This window comes from Pristiophorus japonicus, chromosome 9, assembly GCF_044704955.1.
Source record: "Pristiophorus japonicus isolate sPriJap1 chromosome 9, sPriJap1.hap1, whole genome shotgun sequence".
NCBI lineage: Eukaryota > Metazoa > Chordata > Chondrichthyes > Pristiophoridae > Pristiophorus > Pristiophorus japonicus.
The window spans coordinates 134,428,171-134,450,183 of record NC_091985.1 but is presented as its reverse complement, the minus strand read 5'-3'; the positions used below and the strand labels follow the sequence as shown (position 1 = coordinate 134,450,183).

At 45.5% G+C, this 22,013-nt stretch overlaps 1 protein-coding gene across 1 annotated transcript in view; it reads right to left on the bottom strand.

The window, feature by feature from the left end:
* Positions 1-605: 605 nt before the first annotated feature.
* hao1 (hydroxyacid oxidase (glycolate oxidase) 1) overlaps positions 606-22,013 on the bottom strand; it is a 116,751-nt gene continuing 95,343 nt past the window's right edge. Inside the window, exons 5-8 of the mRNA XM_070888781.1 lie at positions 20,594-20,685; positions 9,092-9,250; positions 8,455-8,524; positions 606-676 (exon numbers count right to left, since the gene is read on the bottom strand). Of these exons, the coding sequence (XP_070744882.1) occupies positions 606-676; positions 8,455-8,524; positions 9,092-9,250; positions 20,594-20,685 (392 nt within the window). The remainder of the gene's footprint in view (positions 677-8,454; positions 8,525-9,091; positions 9,251-20,593; positions 20,686-22,013) is intronic.

Here is a 22,013-nt window from a genome sequence, read left to right as displayed (position 1 = left end):
TCAATGATGCCCACATCCCGTGAATGAATAAATTTAAAAAAATTTTAAATCCATGATTACAGTGACTCTCACAGTGATCAAGGTGGCGAATTAACAAAGAGTAATATCAAAACTGGTCACCTGATGCCTAATTTTACCCAACATTATGGGCTAGAGAGTACTAAGGAAAATGTACCATACAATGGATTTTCCTGTACTGCAGTCAATCAAGATAATATCTGTTATGTATGCAACATCTTGTAACCAGCACTCTACCGCCACCAGAGGGTGCATCTGTTGGAGTCCCATGGGATCCCAGCATCCCTTGGGAGCACTGCATATAAGCAGGCCTCCCATGCTGTGCCGGCACACTGGAGTCAGAATATAGAGACTAAGGTCACACTTACTCAAGTCTACAGCACTCAGCCACATTGCTTTATTTGAGATATAACAATATCAGCGAAGGACTAACAAGCAATTTACTGTTTTCATGATTACAATAGCTTCAACTAAAGTTAATTTACTGTCCTGAATCCAATTTTCCCTTGGAGAATTTGTGAAGATAGTTCGAACAGATGACAGCATTTTTTATGGACTCCTTCATGTCGTTACAACAATGCGTGCCCTCAGATCCGAGATGTTGCCCAGGGACTCCTCTTCACAAGAGACTTGTTAACTTCTTTCACACTGCGACATCCTGAAACAATATTTTACATTTAATTCATGGCTGTGAAATGAGGTCACTCAATGAATTCAGTGGAGTTGACTTCACAATCATCCACCTGAAACGTTAACTCGCCAAAGATGCTGCCCGATGCTGAATGTTTCCAGCATTTTCGGTTTATATTTCAGATTTCCAGCATGCACAGTATGTTGTCTTGATATCAAAGTCATCCCAGTTTTTTTACTTAGAATCATAGCATCACAGAGGAAGCCATTCAGCCCATTGTGCCTGTGCTGGCTCTTCGAAAGAGCTATCCGATTAGTCCCACTCACCTGATCTTTCCCCATAGCCCTGCAAATTTTTCCTTTTCAAGTATATATCCCATTCCCTTTTGAAAGTTAATATTGAATCTGCTTCCACCACCTTGTCAGGTGTTCATACTCTGCTTGATTGTAGGGAGTCAATGCTGCTGAAGTGTAACAGTGCAGTCCTTTCATACTCTCAGGTTTGGCCACAAAAATAAATGTTTGGCTTGATTCGAAGTGTACTGAGAGTGTAGAAATTCACAGTTTCATTTAAAAACTGGAAACGCACAAGAGGTCAGTTAGCTCCTGAAAGAGAAAGGTAGGTTCACAATTGAGTGGTAGCCTTCACCAGAACGCAAGAAGCAGTTGCACTGAAGGGACCAGCCCTTTCTCTTGTTCAGTTGCTAACTGACATGCTGTGTATTTGCAGCATTTTCTGCTTTTCATTGCAAGTTTTTCTTTAATGTTTTTCTTTTAATCTCCGCCTTACCTCATCATAGCTTACAGTAGGTAATGGTGTTCAAAGTTACCAAGAAAATTTAGCACCGAGCAGATTACTTTATAGGGATTATCTTCTCCATTGGGTAAAGCAGTGGAAAAACGGGCGGTAACAGAGGGGAACTTTTAACTCCCAGCAGGATGTGCAAGCTGCCCTGGGAGGTCCGGACAATAATAACGGCCAAGCCTCATTGACATCCCACCGGCCTGTTGCCTGCTTGACCGGCTTCAGGCAGGAGAAGATTGGGAGTCCCGGAGTCAAGGGGGGTGGGGTTTGGCTGGCACGATCTCATGGGTAGAAAGTGAGGGGAGATCCCGAGAAAGCAGAGGCCTAGACTTTCCTTGTGGGGCCTGGAGGAGCATGTTTTCATACCTTTCTCCACTTCCTCCCCAGCAGGCTTTACTGAGCAAGGTGGGGGCCCCACACAGTCCACCATGGGGCTCCGATTAGTATATATTAATGAGGCTCCCAACTGAATCAGGAAAGCACCTCGACTGCTGGGAAAAACAGCCGAGCTAAATCTGCTGCAGGGGCGGAAAAGGAACATCAAATAGAGCCGGTAAATTTTAACTCCCGCTCCGTCCAGTTTCCACCAGTGGGAGGGAGTTATAATTCCCTCTCTGCTCTCAGCCTCAATTTATGTTGATCAGGATTTCTTGGAGCTCCCCCAAGGTGCTGGGTGCAGGGGGGAGGGGGGTGTGGGAGAGAGCAATTGCATCTACAACAGGCGCAAGCATGGGAGTGATGCAGGAGGGTTGCAACATGTCCCCTCTCATTTTCCTATCTCACCCCAGCATGGGTACCCATTAGTAAGGGCGATCAGAAGAAATAAGCCTCAGGTCTTGCATCCAGCCCCGCACGGGTCGCTGGAGCTGCCAAGAGGCCTGGACGATGGTGAGAGGGGGGTGTGTACATTTGACCACAATGGCTGCCTGCTGCGGCTCAGTGGGCAGCACACTCACCTCTAAGTCATGAAGGTCATGGATACAAGTCCCACTCCAGAGGCTTGAACACAAAATTTAGGCTGACACTCCAGTGCAGTACTGAGGGAGTGCTGCACTGTCTTTCAGATGAGACACTAAACCGAGGCCCTACCTGCTCTCTCAGGTGGACGGAAATGATTCCATGCCACTATTTCAAAGAAAAGCAATGGAGTTTCCCCAGTGGCCTGGCCAATATTTATTCCTCAACCAATATCACTAAAACTGATTATCTTGTCATTATCACATAGCTGTTTGTGGGAGCTTGCTGTGTGCAAATTAGGTGCTGCGCTTCCTACTTTACAAGAGTGACTACACAGCAAAATTACTGAATTGGCTGTGAAGCACTTTGAGATGTCCTGCAGTCATGAAAGACACTTTATAAGTGCAAGTCTTTCCATTTTTCTTTTATAGGTGGGGTCAGATCAGGTGGAGTGCCCTTCAGGTGATCTCCACCTGGCTTGTGCCCAGGCCCAGGGAGTGGTAGCGGCGATGTGGTGAAAGAAAATCAAGCCTGATATCTTTTGTTATTAACTTGAAGAAGTGCAATATATGTGTGATTAACCCTTTAACGCACATAGTGGATAATGTTCAGGCAAAGTTGAAGGTACAAATTAATTCAGAACATTGTAAAACCTAGTGATATGGAGGTGGAGAGGAAGATCCAACTACGGCCTCCATTCCCAATGGCACAATGGCTTTCTGTGGAATGGGTGGGGAAGAAACCCAGTGGAACCGAGTTCCGCCCCATTTTCCAGCCCCCAGCCCAGAGATCCTCCTGGATTCTACCTGGACCCCGATCCGAACCACAAGGCCCAGTGACCAATGATGTACAGTCCATATGCACATGAATAGATTTTCCTCCTTTTTTTTTGCAGGAATTTTATTTTTTATCTTCGCACATCAACACTAGAAGGGACAGAAACAGGGTGCGAGGAAGTAACCATAAAAACACAGCAACTATTCCGTTCTGATTTTTTTTTTTAAATCCTAGACAGACTGACACAAATAACTGAAACAGCAACTGGAAAGCAGAGGAGCAGCTTAGACACGGAAATATAAAGGAACATTAATCACTGACAAGAGACTCAAGTGAACACATGCAGATATAATTACTACAATAGACGTCGCTGAATTAGAATGAAATAACGCAGTGAACGTGTTGGGAGCTATGACGAGATAACACAGACAAGTGATGTTGACATGGCTGGTACGGACTGTGGCTGGCTCTTAATGTGGGTACCACGCCCAAGTGAACAATGTCAGCTTGCACACCCAGTAACATGTTAAGACTGCATTCTGGAGCAGTAAAACAAGGCATGGCCTTCAATGCTGTCTCAAAGTGGCGATCCCATTCTCACTAGCTCAGCTAACACCAGAGAGATCCAAAACATGATGGAGTTTTCAACCACTGTCCACGCCATACACGTCACACACAGCCACCCACTCAGTCATTTCTTTTCCTCACCTACTGCTGGGGTTCCAGCACTGTGTCTGAAACTTAAATTTAAGAACAAGGGGGCCGGAATTGCCCCTTTTTTAAGGCCTGTTAGAGGCGGCAATGGGGCGGAAGGGCCTTTCCGACTGGGGGCAGGCAGATGATGTGACTCCTGTGGAATTGCCCTCGAGCCAGGGGCGGCGGAAACGTGTCTCCACCGTGCCCGGTACTCTGACCCATTTTCGGCTGCACGCCGACCCCTTACCGACCGCCGGCGACCCCTTTTGCACCTCGCGGGGGAAATTACCCCGCTGGAGCACAGCTGCCGCCGGTCGGTGCCCTCGTCAGCTTCGAGAGTCGGGAAGCTGCCAGTAGTTGGGCGGTGTGTCCGCCCTTAAAGGGGAGGGTGCACCGCTGCAGACGACAATGGCGGCCGTTGGTTTGGCCGGGCTGCTGACAGGCAACCCAGCATTCCCTTTTGGGTGCTGGGCCTCTGGCCTGGCCGAAGCCCTCCCTGGTAGCCCAGCGGGCGCCAAGGAGGCCTCGCTAGGCCTCGCAGTGTCCCTCCCCTTTCAGTGAAGGGGAAGGAGGTTGCTACGCGTTAGCGAGACGTGGCATGTCCGCATTGCGCTGACGTCATCACCGCCGTGCTGACGTGGTCAGTGCGGAGGTGATGGACACCACCCCACTCCCGATGCACACCCGCCCCTACACGGCCTCAAAAAGCGTCCCAAGGCGCTGGGAGGCGGTGAAAAAGTTAAAAAGCCACTCTGGCTACCGCCGGGTGGTCATACTTCAAATAATTCGAATTGTGTGCCCCAAACATGGGGCAGAGGGCAATTCCCCCCCCTCCCCCCCAAGATATCTGCTTATTTGTAGAGAGTGATGTCATACATATGCTCATGCCTTGGGCCCTCTACACCTCTTTGCAGTTATGTGGAGGGGGCGGGGGGGGGGGGGGTTGCGCGGGGAGGCATCTGTATAGTTGGGGTGGGTCACCAAAGCCTGCAACAGACAGTGAATTGGTTGAAAGCATCTCTCCTGAGACGGGGCAGAGATGGTTGATGTTACGGAGGTGGAATTGGGCGGGCTTTGTGATGGAGAGGATATGGGGTTGGAAGTTCAGTTCACATGTCACAATTGATGTAGGGTCTTTACCCAAAACAGTCTTTCCTCTTGTAAGATAGCACCTGGTTCAGCCTGAGACAGTGACCTGGGAGGGGTGGAATTGGTGGCTGCGGAATGGAGTTTGTGGCGGGAGGAAAACAATAGCTTTGGTCTTCACAATCTTTAACTGGAGGAAATTGCAGCTTATCCAGTACTGGATGTCTGACAATAGTGGAAGGGTCGAGAGAGGTGGTGGTGAGGTAGCATTCGACTGATGCTGGATGCCATTTGCGTACATGCGAAACCTGGCATCATGTCTTCAGATGAAGGAGGCCAAGAATAGATCCTTGAGGGACTCCAGAGGTAATGGTGCGGGGGAAGAGAAGCCATTGCCGGAGATTCTCTGAAAGCGCATGGTCGGCCCATCCAACTGTGGAGAGCACTGTTGCGGGAGAAAATGAAGGAAATGTAGAAGGCACAAAGCCTGATTTAATGTTTACGTTTCATGCATCAGGCTTACTTGTTTGAGTATTTTAGTATACTTAGATTTATCCAGTGACCTGCTGGAATTGCAGCTCTTTAGGGAACTAATCATTTTTTGGGATAACGAATAACGCAAGCCCAAAATGAAAAATAGGGAAAAAAAACACAGATCAGAAAGAGTTGACTATCATTATTTGTACAAGCAAGCCTCGAATTTCCTGAGCATTTGAACATCAGGTATGAACAATGCAATTCAATGCTGCACTCAAATGGTTATTTACTCCCAATATTTAGGGTTCGGAGTTGCCACATTGCAGCACAGTCCTCACCCAGGCATGCTACACTCATGAATGATGTATTGACAGTCATGTTGGACAAAGTGGAGCATAAATGGGCTCTCTTCTTTGGCACTGAAACTTATGCTCCACTAAAAATGTCTGGTGTGACAAACTGGCAGCAGCTAGGTTACAGGGGTGAATGCTGCCATCAATACCCAGAAAAACTGGATAGAGATGCATAAGAGGACAAAGCTGAAGAAGGCTACCAAGGTAAGGATTTATATAAGCGTCCTGTACCAAGTAAGGCCCTAAGTATACATGACACAAAGTGTTTCCTCATAACCTGGTATTCTTTACTGTTGCATCAACCAAAGCATTCACACAAGCCTCGGAATGCTTACTTTACTATGGTTGGCAATATAGCAGAAGGGCACAAATACAAGCTACAAATTATAACTGAGACTGTCGTCACACTGAGGTCTCAAAGAGGCTTCACACAGCGAATCCTTCCAACACAGCCGAGCTGCATGATACCTGTTCATTTACTGACACAAAGGGTGGGCTTTACGATGGCCGCTTGTCTGCCACTGTATGTGCTTTTTAAACTGGACATCTCAAAGCTACTTCCCTGTTTGCAGGTCAATTTAGCTCATAACAGAAGGGTGCAGATCCAATCTGGAGGAGGGTCCAGAAATGTTTAGCCCATGTGAAAGGGCAAGGGAGTGAGACTAATTGGATAGCTCTTTCAAAGATCCGACACAGGCCAATGAGCCAAATGGCCTCCTTTGGTATCATTCTATGATTGCCTTGGGAAAGGTCATTCTGGACCTGAGTGGTTATAAACAGCATAGAGGGAGTGGGGAAGACTTAAGCTATGAGTCTCCCCCAAGATTAGGGCTAATACCATCCTGTCCTTATTATGTCACTGTTCTTGTCATGTCTACCCGTTCCCACATACATAGGCAAACACTCAACCTTAGAACCATCACACACAGTGTACTGCAACACAAGCACTGTTTGAAGGTGTCTTTTACAGCCAGCATTATAGGTTGCTCTCCTTTTTTTTTACAAGCCTGGATGGAATAGCCTGCCAACACTGGCAGTAGTCCGAGAGAGCCAGCACTTCACAGTGCCCACCGCCACTCACGAGCAGCCGCACATCCTGAAGGATTTAGATTGCGATCTCAAGAGTAGGAGCAAATGGCGGTGGCAACGGAGAAACTAGGGCTGGGACTGAAAGGAGTTTGAGGCAGCACTTCACAAATCTCATTGCTGCCCTCAAGTCTGTTCCTACATAGATCAACAAGGACTATCGAGACTAAAGCAGCGGCAGGATGGAGCACATCATTTCCTTACCAGCTTCAAAGAAGCAATCTTGACAATCTTAGGTTGGCAGAATGATTTTAGATTGGCATAGAAGGGTTAAATTATGAGGACAGGTTGCATAGACTAGGCCTGTATTGCCTCGAGTATGGAAGGTTAAGGGATGTTCTAATTGAGGTGTTTAAGATAATTAAAGGAATTGGTACGGTAGATAGAGAGAGAAACTAATTCCTCTGGTGGGGGAGTCTGGAACAAGGGGGCATAACCTTAAAATTTGAGCTAAGTCATTGAATGATGATTGCAGGAAGCATTTCTTCACATAAAGGGGAGTGGAAATCTGGAACTCTCTCCCCCAAAAAACTGATGAAAGCGGGGGGGGGGGGGGGGTCAATTAAAAATTTAAAAACTAAGATTGATAGGTTTTTGTTAGGCAAGAGTATTAAGGGTTACAGAACAAAGGCGGGTAAATGGGGTTAAGATACATATCAGCTTGGATCAAAATGAATGGCAGAACAGACTGGAGGGGCTGAATGGCTCCCTTGGTCTTACATAATGCAGGTGAAGTGCAAGTTGAAAGAGATGACTATGCTTCCGGTTTGTACAATCATAACCATACAACATAACTTTTCTACTGGCGGGTATGGCCACTGTGAAATATGCCATGTATTGCTTGAAAAATAGAAGTGTCTACTAATTAAGAGCACTTACTCATTGTGCACCCATATCTTGTTACAGAAATCCAGGGACAGCAAGACTGTGCCTCTTGCCAACAAACACAGCACTCCGCATCACCATGACGATTTAAAGCAGGCCCAGCCCACTTACTTCCATTCTGGGGGATTTTCATGATTTCATAAAAGCTACAACAGGTGAGTCATTTCTGACAGGTTGTGGACGGAGCCGAATTGGCCGATGGTAATGGGCGGCAGCCATTGAATAGATTCGGCCCCTGATAAGCTACTTTGTGACTCGAACCTCACTGTGCTAGCTGTGAAGTGAAGGTCACTACAGGAGCCCGAATGGGCGCGTCGGTCACTTGTCTCCTCACAGACCACACTGTAAAATGGAGTGCAGTAGAGTCTCCCAGGCAGCCAAACACAGATAGTGTGATTATACCGCAACAGCCCAATCAAAACTGAAACACAGATAGCACATCGAAATCAAGAACACAAGAAAGGGGGAACTGAATGACAGGAAAACGAGATCACTGAACCAGGGATAAATCAAACTAAAGCACAGAAAGAATGAGTAGGAAGAAACTGAAGCTCAGACAAAGAACAGATTGACAGGATAGTTGGACTATTAATATTGTAGACATTTTCACCCTCTAGCAGGATATGATTCACAGTATTATGTAAATATTCTTAATGCCAAGATAATTATCCATATGCTACTAACCTGTAAGAGCCAATGCTAGCTTGAATTCTTCCTTTAGCATCTGCAGGACATCATGAACTCCTTGTTCCCCCTATTGTTTCAAGAAAAAGCGTGTTTAAGAAGTGAACTTTGACATTATTTATTGGAAGACAGGTAGGCCCCAAAATGTCTCTGCTTTTCTGGAGGAATTCTACTAGCCGGCAATCTGGGATGGGAAGGGAAAAGAATGGGGTGAAATCCGGTTGCACAGAAATCCCCTCCTTTCTGGCCCCAATTTAAAATTCCAACCGGAAGAGATGGCACCTTTGTCCTGGAGGCAGACAGATCGATTTTCCATGAGTAAATCAGCAACTAGAGGATCGTGCCTGCTCCAAAACTTTGTTCTTCAAGCAGTTCGAACAGAATAAACCCGCCCCCCCCACCCTCTTTCACCTGCTGGAGTGGCTAAGTGCCCTCCAAATATTCAGATTCACCACAGGGAAAGACGCCCAGGGAGCACTGACAATGGCGCAGACTCCCACCCACGTTAAGTGAGCAGCCCTATCCCCTGGGATTTAGCACGGGGGTCAGTGACAGGGTAGAGTGGCAGGGCAGAAGCTCTCCAGCAACACAGCAGCTGTGCCAGGGATGTCTGAGGGATTAACCATTTCCTCTTTACCTGGTGTGCCAACCCCCAGAGAACTGGTCTCCCCAAAAACACAGCCTTGGCGCCCAGAGCAAGAGCTTTCAGCACATCGGTGCCCTTCCGTACTCCACCGTCCAAGAAGACTTCAACCTTCCCTTCTACGGCGTCAGTGATCTCAGCAAGGGCATCGATCTGAGAGAAAACAGAGGCGAGCGTGAAATTGAATGTATCTTTTCATTCTTGGGCCTGTGCACTTTGCACTTATTACAGTAAGCCGTGGCTCAGTGGGTAGCACCCTCTCCTCTGAGCCAGAAAGTCATGGGTTCAAGTTCCGCTCCAGAAATTTGAGCACAGAAATCTAGTCCGGCACTCCAGTGACAGTATGATAGCATCCACGGTGGTTCAAACAGCTGCAGGCCCTGCTTATAACCAAGTACAGGCAATTCTCGATTATCCGGGTCCCTCGGGGATCGGGCTATTCTGGGTAAACGATTTTGCCGCTAGGGCGCGTGCACGTACTAGCCAAGAATGTTTGGGTCCCAAATTTATACTTTAATGCTAGATTAACTTGCTGGAGTCAACGACCCCTCTCTCAAATCAATGTTGAAACTAGTTCGAACACCAACTCGACGAGCCTAATCCCCAATCCTTCGGCAGTCATCGGTCGGCAGAGAAAGAGCACAGACAAGCCGGACGGTGCCAGCATGCAGGGTCCCCAGATCCTGCCTAGAAACCCGAGCTCATTCCCTGCTAGGGCCGCGATCAGGCCCAGCGGCATGACTGAAAGGTGAAATGGCCAGTCTAAAGGCTTCAACCTGGAGGTCGAATGAGACTCGGCTTTACTTACTCCCGAGGCTGGGCAGCACCCTCAGTGACGGACAGGTGCAGAAAGTGGTCAGTGCAGGACTGTGTGTGGGGTGGGTTTAATGGTCGTGTGCAGCTGTACACGGGACAAAATCACAGTTTTTAAAAGTGCCATTGCAGCAGGTTCTCTGTTAGATCCGTGTACGGATAATCAAGAGTTGCCTGTACACTGAATTAAAGGGCCATCATCATCCCAACAGCTCCTGTCCACATCCAGCAGCCAGACACCTCGCTTACACCTCCTGCTGGAGAGTTCCCAAAAGGGACACCGGAATTGATTGAAGAATTGATTCACTTGGATGTGCACTTAAAGTGCCATAACCTACAGGGCTATGGACCAAGAGCTGAAAAATGCGATTCGGCTGGATAGCTCTTTGTTAGCTGGCGCGGACACGATGGGACAAAATGGCCTCCTTCCATGCTGTAAATTTCTACGGTTCTATGGGGCCGATTTTTATCACCTCACCGCTCGCTGCCGCTGACTGCCGCCGACATTCCTCCTGAAGATCTGCTCACTGCCACTTTGGAGGTGGCCTGGAACGGGCGGAAGGGGCGAGCCATCGGGAACCGCCCGCTGATGTCAGCGGATGGCCGAATGGCGCAACTGAGCTCCCGTCCGTCGAGCTCCCAGATTCCTGTGGGCGGGAGAACAGGGGTGGACCTCTGGCTGGAGGCTGGTCTATCCCCGACGGTGAGTATGAAGAACCTGATAAAAAGGTAAGTGAACATTTTAATACATTTTTTCAACAGCGACTTACCTGGATGGGGTCCCCTGAAGGTCTTCGAATACTTTTTTTTATTGTTTGCAGTTGATTTTTTTTTTCAGGTCTTCGACCCTCCGTGGGCCCGACTCCATCCCCGGCGGCACTTGGATGGCAAACGCTTCTGCCGCCGAGACTGAGACCTCCCACCCGCTGCCACCCAGATTGGTGGTGTACGTCGTCCATTTTCCCCCCACCGACCTGTGAAGGACCTTGGCCAGGAATATCCCGCCCAAAGTACTGTTCGGTATTTCAGCAGCTATTGGCGGCACTTTGGGCGGCACTTGGGCAGGCGGAGGCCTTGATGAAAATCGGCCCCTAAGATTCTAAGAAGCATAACGTGCACAATCACCGAAAGCAAGACCAGGAATTTAAAAATAACTTCAAGCATTCATGAGATTCTCACCTTTGCTATTTTAACAGAGGTGTTAAGAAATAGGAGCTGGAGCAGGCCATTTGAGCCTGCTCTGCCATTCAATAAGATCATGGCTGATCTTCTATCTCCACACTTAAATGGGCTAACGCCTCTATTAAATACCACAGAGAGGAATTTCAGACAAAAGCACTGAGCCTTCATATGTTGCCATGTCACTACATCATTTGGTGGGGTGCTGAGACACAAACTAGAATGTTACTGCATACGGACAGGCCATTTGGCCCATCAAGCCTGTGCTGCTGTTTTTCTCCACATGAGCCACTGACCTAGATTTTCAGCAAGGCCCCATTTCGACACTGGCATAATCCCCATTTACATTAATAAACAGGTTAATGTTGACATTAAAATAAATGCAAACCAGAAAATACAGATGGCCTCGTCTAATCCGACTCTCCTGCTCACTTCTCTGCACCTAGTTCACAAGGGTCACCTTACAACTTCCACCCCCCTCCCCCCCGCCCATCACGGACCCTCACCTGTCCCAGGTGCCTATTGGATTCTCGGGTATGCAGAGTGCGTCATTTCCAACCTTCTAAATGAATGATCAGAGAAAAACGTGCGCAGTACGCACCTGATTTTTCAATATGCACCTGCAGCGGCAAAGCTTTCTGACTGGGATTGCAAGTAGGTTCTTCAACAATGGTTTGTGGCAGAGAATTCGACATTCGAAATCCCTTAAAGAAGAATTTCTTTTTTTAACCTCCTCTTTAAACCTTTTTTGCCATTCTGTTAAATTTGTGCCCTCTCAATACCGTCTCTACAATCAGTGCAACCAACCATCACTATTTTCCTTATCGAACCATTCACCATTTTGAAGATACACCGTTTTGGATACTGTTGAAGGAGGTGGCTCATCAGGGGAGGGCAGCAGCAGCCAAGTCCATGGCACCATGGGTGGCTCTGCTGCACAGGAGGGCAGGAAAAAGAGTGGGAGAGCTATACTGATAGGGGATTCTATTGTAAGGGGAATAGATAGACGTTTCTGCGGCCGCAAATGAGACTCCAGGATGGTATGTAGCCTCCCTGGTGCAAGGGTCAAGGATGTCTCGGAGCGGCTGCAGCGCATTCTGGAGGGGAGGGTGAACAGCCAGCTGTCGTGGTACATATGGGTACCAACGATATAGGTAAAAAAACGGGATGAGGTCCTACAAGACGAATTTAGGGAGGTAGGAGTTAAATTAAAAAGTAGAACCTCAAAGGTAGTAATCTCAGGATTGCTACCAGTGCCACGTGCTAGTCAGAGCAGGAATGGCAGCATAGCTCAGATGAATTCGTGGCTTGAGGAATGGTGCAATGGGGAGGGATTCAAATTCCTGGGACATTGGAACCGGTTCTGGGGGAGGTGGGACCAGTACAAACCGGACGGTCTGCACCTGGGCAGGACCGGAACCAATGTCCTAGTGTTTGCTAGTGCTGTTGGGGAGGGGTTAAACTAAAATGGCAGGGGGATGGGAATCAATGCAGAGAGGCAGAGGGAAGTCAAAGGGGGGAAGAAGCAAAAGGTAGGAAGGAGAAAAGCAAGAGTGGAGGGCAGAGAAATCAAGGTCAAAAATCAAAAAGGGCCATATTACAATATAATTCTAAAAGGACAAAGAGTGTTTAAAAAACAAGCCTGTAGGCTCGGAGTCTCAATGCGAAGAGCGTTCGTAATAAGGTGGATGAATTAACTGTGCAGATAGCTGTTAACGTATATGCTGTAATTGGGATTACAGAGACATGGCTCCAGGGTAACCAAGGCTGGGAACTCAACATCTAGGGGTATTCAATATTCAGGAAGAATAGACAGACAGGAAAAGGAGGTGGGGTAGCGTTACTGGGTAAACAGGAGATTAACGCAATAGTAAGGAAGGACATTAGCATGGATGATGTAGAATCTATATGGGTAGAGCTGCGAAACACCAAAGGGCAGAAAACATTAGTGGGAGTTGTGTACAGACCACCAAACAGTAGTAGGCAGTTTGGGGACGGCATCAAACAGGAAATCGGGGACGCGTGCAATAAGGGTACAGCAGTTATCATGGGTGACTTTAATCTACATATTGATTGGGCTAACCAAACTGGCAGCAGTACTGTGGAGGAGGAGCTCCTGGAGTGTAAAAGTGATGGTTTTCTAGACCAATATGTCGAGGAACCAACAAGAGAGCAGGCCATCCTAGACTGGGTCCTGTGTAACGAGAGAGGATTAATTAGCAATCTTGTTGTGCGAGGCCCCTTGGGGAAGTGTGACCATAATATGGTAGAATTTTTCATTAAGATGGAGAATGACACAGTTAATTCAAAGACTGGATCCTGAACTTAAAGAAAGGAAACATCAATGGTATGAGACGTGAATTGGCTAGGATAGACTGGCAAATGATACTTAAAGGGTTGACGGTGGATAGGCAATGGCAGACATATAAAGATCACATGGATGAACTACAACAATTGTACATACCTATGTGGCGTAAAAATAAAAAAGGGAAGGTGGCTCAACCGTGGCTAACAAGGGAAATTAAGGATAGTGTTAAATCTAAGTAAGAGGCATATAAATTGGCCAGAAAAAGCAGTAAACCTGAGGACTGGGAGAAATTTAGAATTCAGCAGAGGAGGACGAAGGGTTTAATTAGGAGGGGGAGAATAGAGTATGAGAGTAAGCTAGCAGGGAACATAAAAACTGACTGCGAAAGCTTCTATTGATATGTGAAGAGAAAAAGATTAGTGAAGACTCATGTAGGTCCCTTGCAGTCAGAATCAGATGAATTTATAATGGGAATCAAAGAAATGGCAGACCAATTGAACAAATGCTTTGGTTCTGTCTTCACTAAGGAAGACACAAATAACCTCCTGAAAATACCAGGGGACCGAGGGTCTAGTGAGAGGGGAGAACTGAGGGAAATCCTTATTAGTCAGGAAATGGTGTTAGGGAAATTGAAGGGACTGAAGGCCAATAAATCCCTAGGGCCTGATAGTCTGCATCCCAGAATACTTTAAGGAAGTGGCCCGAGAAATAGTAGATGCATTGCTGGTCATTTTCCAACATTCCATGGACTTTGAATCAGTTCCTATGGATTGGAGGGTAGCTAATGTAACCCCACTTTTTTAAAAAGGAGGGAGAGAGAAAACAGGGAATTATAGACTGGTTAGCCTGACATCGGTGGTGGGGAAAATGCTGGAATCAATTATTAAAGATGAAATAGCAGCGCATTTGGAAAACAGTGATAGGATCGGTCCAAGTCAGCATAGATTTATGAAAGGGAAATCATGCTTGACAAATCTCCTAGAATTTTTTGAGGATGTAACTTGTAGATGGATTAGGGAGAACCAGTAGATGTGGTGTATTTGGACTTTAAAAAGGCTTTTGACAAGGTCCCACTCAAAAGATTAATGTGCAAAATTAAGGCACATGGTATTTGGGGAAATGTTTTGACGTGGCTAGAGAAATGGTTGGCAGACAGGAAGCAAAGAGTGGGAATAAAGGAGTCCTTTTCAGATTGGCAGGCAGTGACTAGTGGGGTGCCGCAGGGCTCAGTGCTGGGACCCCAGCTATTTACAATATACATTAATGATTTAGATGAAGGAATTGAGTGTAATATCTCCAAGTTTGCAGATGACATAAGCTGGGTGGCAATGTGAGCTGCGAGGAGGATGCTAAGAGACTGCAGGGGGACTTGGACAGGTTAGATGAATGGACAAATGCATGGCCGATGCAGTATAATGTGAATAAATGTGAGGTTATCCACTTTGGTGGCAAAAACAGGAAGGCAGATTATCTGAATGGTGATAGATTAATAAAAGGGGAGGTGCAACGAGACCTGGGTGTCATGGTACATCAGTCATTGAAGGTAGGCATACAAGTACAGCAGACAGTAAAGAAAGCAAATGGCATGCTGGCCTTCATAGCTAGGGGATTTGAGTATAGGAGCAGGGAGGTCTTGCTGCAGTTGTACAGGGCCTTGGTGAGACCTCACCTGGAATATTGTGTTCAGTTTTGGTCTCCTAATCTGAGGAAAGACGTACTTGCTATTGAGGGAGTGCATCAAAGGCTCACCAGACTGATTCCTGGGATGGCAGGACTGACATATGAGAAGAGACTGGATCGACTGGGCCTTTATACACTGGAGTTTAGAAGGATGAGAGGGGATCTCATAGAAACATATAAGATTCTGACGGGACTGGACAGGTTGGATGCGGGAAGAATGTTCCCGATGTTGGGGAAGTCCAGAACCAGGGGACACAGTCTAAGGAGTAGGCCATTTAGGACTGAGATGAGGAGAAACTTCTTCACTCAGAGAGTTGTTAACCTGTGAATTCTGTGCCGCAGAAATTTGTTGATGCCAGTTCGTTAGATATATTCAAGAGGGAGTTAGATATGGCCATTATGGCTGAAGGGATCAAGGGGTATGGTGAGAAAGCAGGAAAGGGGTACTGAGATGAATGATCAGCCATGATCTTATTGAATGGTGGTGCAGGCTCGAAGGGCCGAATGGCCTACTCCTGCACCTATTTTATATGTTTCTATGTTTCTATGTTAATAAGATCATGGCTAATCTCACCTTGGGGTCAGCTGCACTTCCCTGCCCGCTCCCCATAAGCTTTCGCCCCCTTGCCATTCAAAAATCTATCCATCTTTACCTTAAATATATTCAATGACCCAGCCTCCACAGCTCTCTGGGGCAGAGAATTCCACAGATTTACGACCCTCAGAGAAGAAATTTCTCCTCATCTTAGTTTTAGATTCCCCCACAAGTGGAAACATCCTCTCTGCATCTACCTTGTCACGCCCCCTCATTATCTTATACCTTTCAATAAGATCACCTCTCATTCTTCTAAACTCCAATGTGTATAGGCCCAACCTACTCAACCTTTCTTCATAAGTCAACTCCTTCATCTCAGGAATCAACCAAGTGAACCTTCTCTGAACTGCCTCCAATGCAAGTATATCCCTCCTTAAATAAGAACAAAACTGTACGCAGTACTTCAGGTGTGGTCTCCTGTACAGTTGTAGCAGGACTTCCCGGCTTTTCTATTCCATCCCCCTTGCAATAAGCACCAACATTCCCTATTTGCCTTCCTGATTACTTGCTGTATCTGCATACTAACTTTTTGTGTTTCATGCACTAGGACCCCCAGGTCCCTCTATACTGCAGCATTTTGTAATCTCTCTCCATTTAAATAATAATTTGCTTTTTTTTCTTACCATAGTGAATAACCTCATACTTTCCCACAGTATACTCCACCTGTTAAACGTTTGCCCACTCACTTAGCCTGTCTATATCCCTTTGCAGATTCTTTGTGTCCTCCTCACAACTTGCTTGGCCACCCATTTTTGTGTCATCAGCAAACTTGATTACATTGCACTTGGTCTCTTCATCCAAGTCATTAATATAGATGTAAATAGTTGAGGCCCCAACTCCAATCCCTGTGACACCCCACTAGTTATCACTTACTAACTGGAAAATTACCCACTTATCCTGATTCTCTGTTTTCTGTTAGTTAGCCAATCCTCTATCCATGCTAATATATTACCCCCAACCCCGTGAGCTCTTAGCTTGTGCGGTAACCTTTTATGTGGCATCTTATTGAATGCCTTCTGGAAATCCAAATACACCACATCCACCGGTTCCCCCTTATCCACGCTGCTCATTACATCCTCAAAGAACTCCAGCAAATTTGTCAAACATGATTTCCCTTTCATAAAACCATACTGACTCTGCTTGACTGCATTATGTTTTTCCAAATGTTCTGCTATTACTTCCTTAATAATGGACTCCAGCATTTTCCCAACGACAGATGTTAGGCTAACTGGTCTATAATGTCTTGCTTTCTGTCTCCCTCCTTTTTTTAAAAAGGGATGCTACATTTGCAGTTTTCCAATCTGTTGGGGCCTCTCCAGACTCCAGGGAATTTTGATAGATTGCAACCAATGCATCCACTATCTCTGCAGCCACTTCTTTTAAGACCATAGGATGTAGGCCATCAGGTCCAGGTGACTTGCCCACCTTTAGTCACATTATTTTACTGAGTACTTTTTCTTTAGTGACAGTGATTGTTTTAAGTTCCCCCTTCCCTGTGGCCCCTGGTTTATCTATTATTGAGATGTTTTTAGTGTCTTCTACCGTGAAGACCGATACAAAATATTTGTTCACAGTCTCTGCCATTTCCTGTTCCCCATTATTAATTCCCCAGTCTCATTCTCTAAAGTAACACCCTAGTAAATCTCCACCGGATCTATCCCATTTCTTTTTATGCCCTTACCGACTTTTTCAAATAAACGAATGTGGTTGTGCACAGGAAGTCATCATTGTAAACATTTCCTGTAATAAGAATTATGATTTTATGAATATGCCTGGAGCATGGTAGGTCCCAGTGGTTTAACAGCCAGCAACAATCGTCCCATTTGACAGCCAGCCTGCAGCAGCTCGTAGAAGATAGAAGGAAATCTTCAATTGCACGGGAATTCTAAGGCACTAGCCATATGTTATCAGTTCATTATTACCCTATCCTGCACAAACTCAATTCCATAGTATAATAGAGGCATTCATGTTTTATTACTTAAACAGATGCTTCATATTGTGTAGGTGCTGGTATAACCCACCTACATATTCCAGCATCAGTACATTATATAATATAATGTAACACTGCTAAACACCTATGATCACAGGCCATACCAATAAATATATGTTTATTAAAATAATGTGATCACTCGCAACGTTTACTGGTTCCTTACAAACTTTTATATTTTAAAGACTCAGTTTTAAAACATGTATTGGGCTTTCCTGGTGCTGTAAGGACATAATCGGAGATACAGTGAGTGTTGGCACTATAGTTGTCATTTGTTAGAAATGACAATCCCTCATTTGAGTTCGAAGATATGGCCTATTGTAATGTAATGTGATGTTAAGTTAAACAAAATTCCATAATGAGGTTGCAGTATGTGAAAGGGAAATCATGCTTGACAAATCTTCTGGAATTTTTTGAGGATGTTTCCAGTAGAATGGACAAGGGAGAACCAGTTGATGTGGTATATTTGGACTTTCAAAAGGCTTTCGACAAGGTCCCACACAAGAGATTAATGTGCAAAGTTAAAGCACATGGGATTGGGGGTAGTGTGCTGACATGGATTGAGAACTGGTTGTCAGACAGGAAGCAAAGAGTAGGAGTAAATGGGGACTTTTCAGAATGGCAGGCAATGACTAGTGGGGTACCGCAAGGTTCTGTGCTGGGGCCCCAGCTGTTTACACTGTACATTAATGATTTAGACGAGGGGATTAAATGTAGTATCTCCAAATTTGCGGATGACACTAAGTTGGGTGGCAGTGTGAGCTGCGAGGAGGATGCTATGAGGCTGCAGAGCGACTTGGATAGGTTAGGTGAGTGGGCAAATGCATGGCAGATGAAGTATAATGTGGATAAATGTGAGGTTATCCACTTTGGTGGTAAAAACAGAGAGACAGACTATTATCTGAATGGTGACAGATTAGGAAAAGGGGAGGTGCAAAGAGTCATGGTACATTAGTCATTGAAGGTTGGCATGCAGGTACAGCAGGCGGTTAAGAAAGCAAATGGCATGTTGGCCTTCATAGCGAGGGGATTTGAGTACAGGGGCAGGGAGGTGTTGCTACAGTTGTACAGGGCCTTGGTGAGGCCACACCTGGAGTATTGTGTACAGTTTTGGTCGCCTAACCTGAGGAAGGACATTCTTGCTATTGAGGGAGTGCAGCGAAGGCTCACCAGACTGATTCCCGGGATGGCGGGACTGACCTATCAAGAAAGACTGGATCAACTGGGCTTGTATTCACTGGAGTTCAGAAGAATGAGAGGGGACCTTATAGAAACGTTTAAAATTCTGACGGGGTTAGACAGGTTAGATGCAGGAAGAATGTTCCCAATGTTGGGGAAGTCCAGAACCAGGGGACACAGTCTAAGGATAAGGGGTAAGCCATTTAGGACCGAGATGAGGAGGAACTTCTTCACCCAGAGAGTGGTGAACCTGTGGAATTCTCTACCACAGAAAGTTGTTGAGGCCAATTCACTAAATATATTCAAAAAGGAGTTAGATGAAGTCCTTACTACTAGGGGGATCAAGGGGTATGGCGAGAAAGCAGGAATGGGGTACTGAAGTTGCATGTTCAGCCATGAATTCATTGAATGGCGGTGCAGGCTAGAAGGGCCGAATGGCCTACTCCTGCACCTATTTTCTATGTTTCTATGTTTCTATGTTACTCGTGTTGACTCATAAATTGACAGTTCTCAATGATGTGAGTGGATTATGAGCACATTGTTTGTATCATCTTCACACAGCATTTTTCTACCAGTCTAAACCTTTAATTCAAATCAGTACAAGAATATCTGAAGAGGGAAGAATTGCAGGGCTATGGGGAAAGGGTAGGGGAGTGGGACTAATTGGATCGCTCTTTCAAAGAGCCGGCACAGGCATGATGGACCGATTGGCCTCTTTCTATGCCGTGTCATTCTATGATTGTATAAAGAAGCTTCTGAACCTGCCTGACAAGAACTACATTAATATCAATCTGTAGGAAAGCATCTTTTCTGAGAGCACTAAATCGTTCAGATTGTTGCTGGCTGTTAACCCACTGGGACCTACCGTGCTTCAGGCATGTTCAGAAAATTATAGTATCATATACAGCACAGAAGGAGGCCATTCATCCCATCGTGCCTGTGCTGGCTCTTTAGTAAAGTTATCCAATTAGTCCCACACCCCCGCTCTTTCCTCAGAGCTCTGGAGATTTTTTTCCCTTCATTTATCCAATTCTCTTTTGAAAGTTACTATTGAATCTGCACCGCCCTTCCAGGGAGTGCATTCAAGATCACAACAACTCTGTGTAAAAAAATGTTTCCTCATGTCATTTCTGGTCCTTTTGCCAATCATCTTAAATCTGTGCCCTCTGGTTATTGACCCTTCTGCCACTGGAAACAGTTTCTCCTTATTTTCTCTATCAAAACACTTCATGATTTTGAACACCTCTATCAAATCTCTTAAGCTTCTCTGCTCCAAGGAGAACAATCCCAGCGTTTCCATTCTCGCCACGTAACTGAAGTCCATCATCCCAGGTACCACTCTGCCCTCGAGACACTGGGATCCCAGGGATAGGATGCCGGAGTGAGGAGATGAGATGGGAGTGCCGGGCCAGAGTGACAGGAAAATATAATGCAGAAGCCTTTTGTGTGCCTGTTCCAAATGGGACAATTGTGTGGCTGGACCATAGCTATGGTGCTCCAGCTGCATTATGGGGTAGCTGTCGGGGGCTCGAGTCTTGCCCATACCTCGTGCGCAGCCTTCCAGTGCACTTTACACTGGTCTGCTGCATTGAGCTACTCCAGATATCTCAGGTGCAATGTAGGCCTCAGGCTTTGGCACCTGAGATGTTGCAGGACCCCCAACAGGCCCAAACATCAACTGATAGTCACTCAGAGGCCATTTGATACATAGCTTAACAAATGTAAGATATCGGGGGTTGGTGGGGGTTAACTTACTGTTGCTGGTACACAATCCAGTTGCCTTGCACCGTGGTTTGATACAAGTATCCCAACAATTCCATGCTTAACCGCTTCTCTGGCATCATCGGCTAAAATTACAAAGACCTGGCAGTTAGTAACAGTAGCTAAAATAGTTTCTAGTGAAAATAAAATAACAGCATCTGTACAAACATTCAGGAATGATTGAATAAACTGCAAAAGCGTAAGGTTCTCCAAACTGGTCAGGTCCTGTGAGTCAGACTTGCATCTTTACACTTTCATGGTCCCTTGCTTTTGTTATCCTTCTGCTCCACATTCTGAGTAAGGTCCTGCTTTCTTGACTATAGGCAGTATGGTTTCATATCCAGTGTGTCAGTCAGCGTTCCTCTGTACTGTGATACCTCCATTTATCTTAATTAAGAAACCATTCCACTGAGTGTTTTTGTATAGATTTAAGTTATTAATATGATTACAGTAATAATCGGTATTTAATTTAATTACTTCACCATGTCAAACCAACATGATTGATTGCTGAATTTGTTAAAGAATAATAAAATGTCATAATAAGATAAATTATAAGACTTTCCCTACAACACGTGCTTGTAGCATCAGTATCATACTTTCTTTAATTTCCAAAATATTTTGTTCTTCAAAGTATAAAATATTTCTTATACAGGCGGTTGATCAGAACCTGCATCTTTTCTTTTCTGGAAAAGATAAAAAGAGTTCTGGGCAATATTTCTTCTTTTGTCAGCTGTGGCTCAGTGGGTAGCACCTTCGCCTCTAAGTCAGAAGGTTGTGGGTAAAGTCCCACTCCAGAGATTTGAGCTCAAAAATCGAGGCTGACACTTCAGTATAGCACTGCACTGTCGAAGATGCCAGCTTTTGGATAAGACAATGGGGGTTAAATTGCGATCGGAGGCTTCCTTCATACGAATGCCTCCGACGCAAAAAAATCTACGAAAGTACCTGGTGATCCCGGAAGAACGTAAAATCCCGGTCGGAGGCTTAGATTTGCTGCGCAGCATATGGGAAGATGTCTTCCAGGTACGTACTATGCTCTCATTGATAAAAATGGGAGCTCTGTTTATACGGACTCCCATTACTATCAATGAGAAAAAACTATAAAACGTCAAAACACAGCACAATAAATAAAACACCTCACATATTTAAAATTAATTAAAATTAAATGTAATTAAATGTTTTCGAAAAAAAACATTTGGGGAATATTTTTTAATGTGTTTTAATGGTGTTAAAAATGAACTTATTTTTTATTTTAAAACCCTATCTATTAAAGTGAGTGTTTAAATTTAATTTTGACATTTTAAAACTCTTACACTGGTAAAAATAAGCAATGCGCCTGCTTTTACCAGGCATAAAAGTTTGAAGGACATTCGCTGGGCAAGAGTTGGGCAAATACCCCAATCTCTCCTGCGGA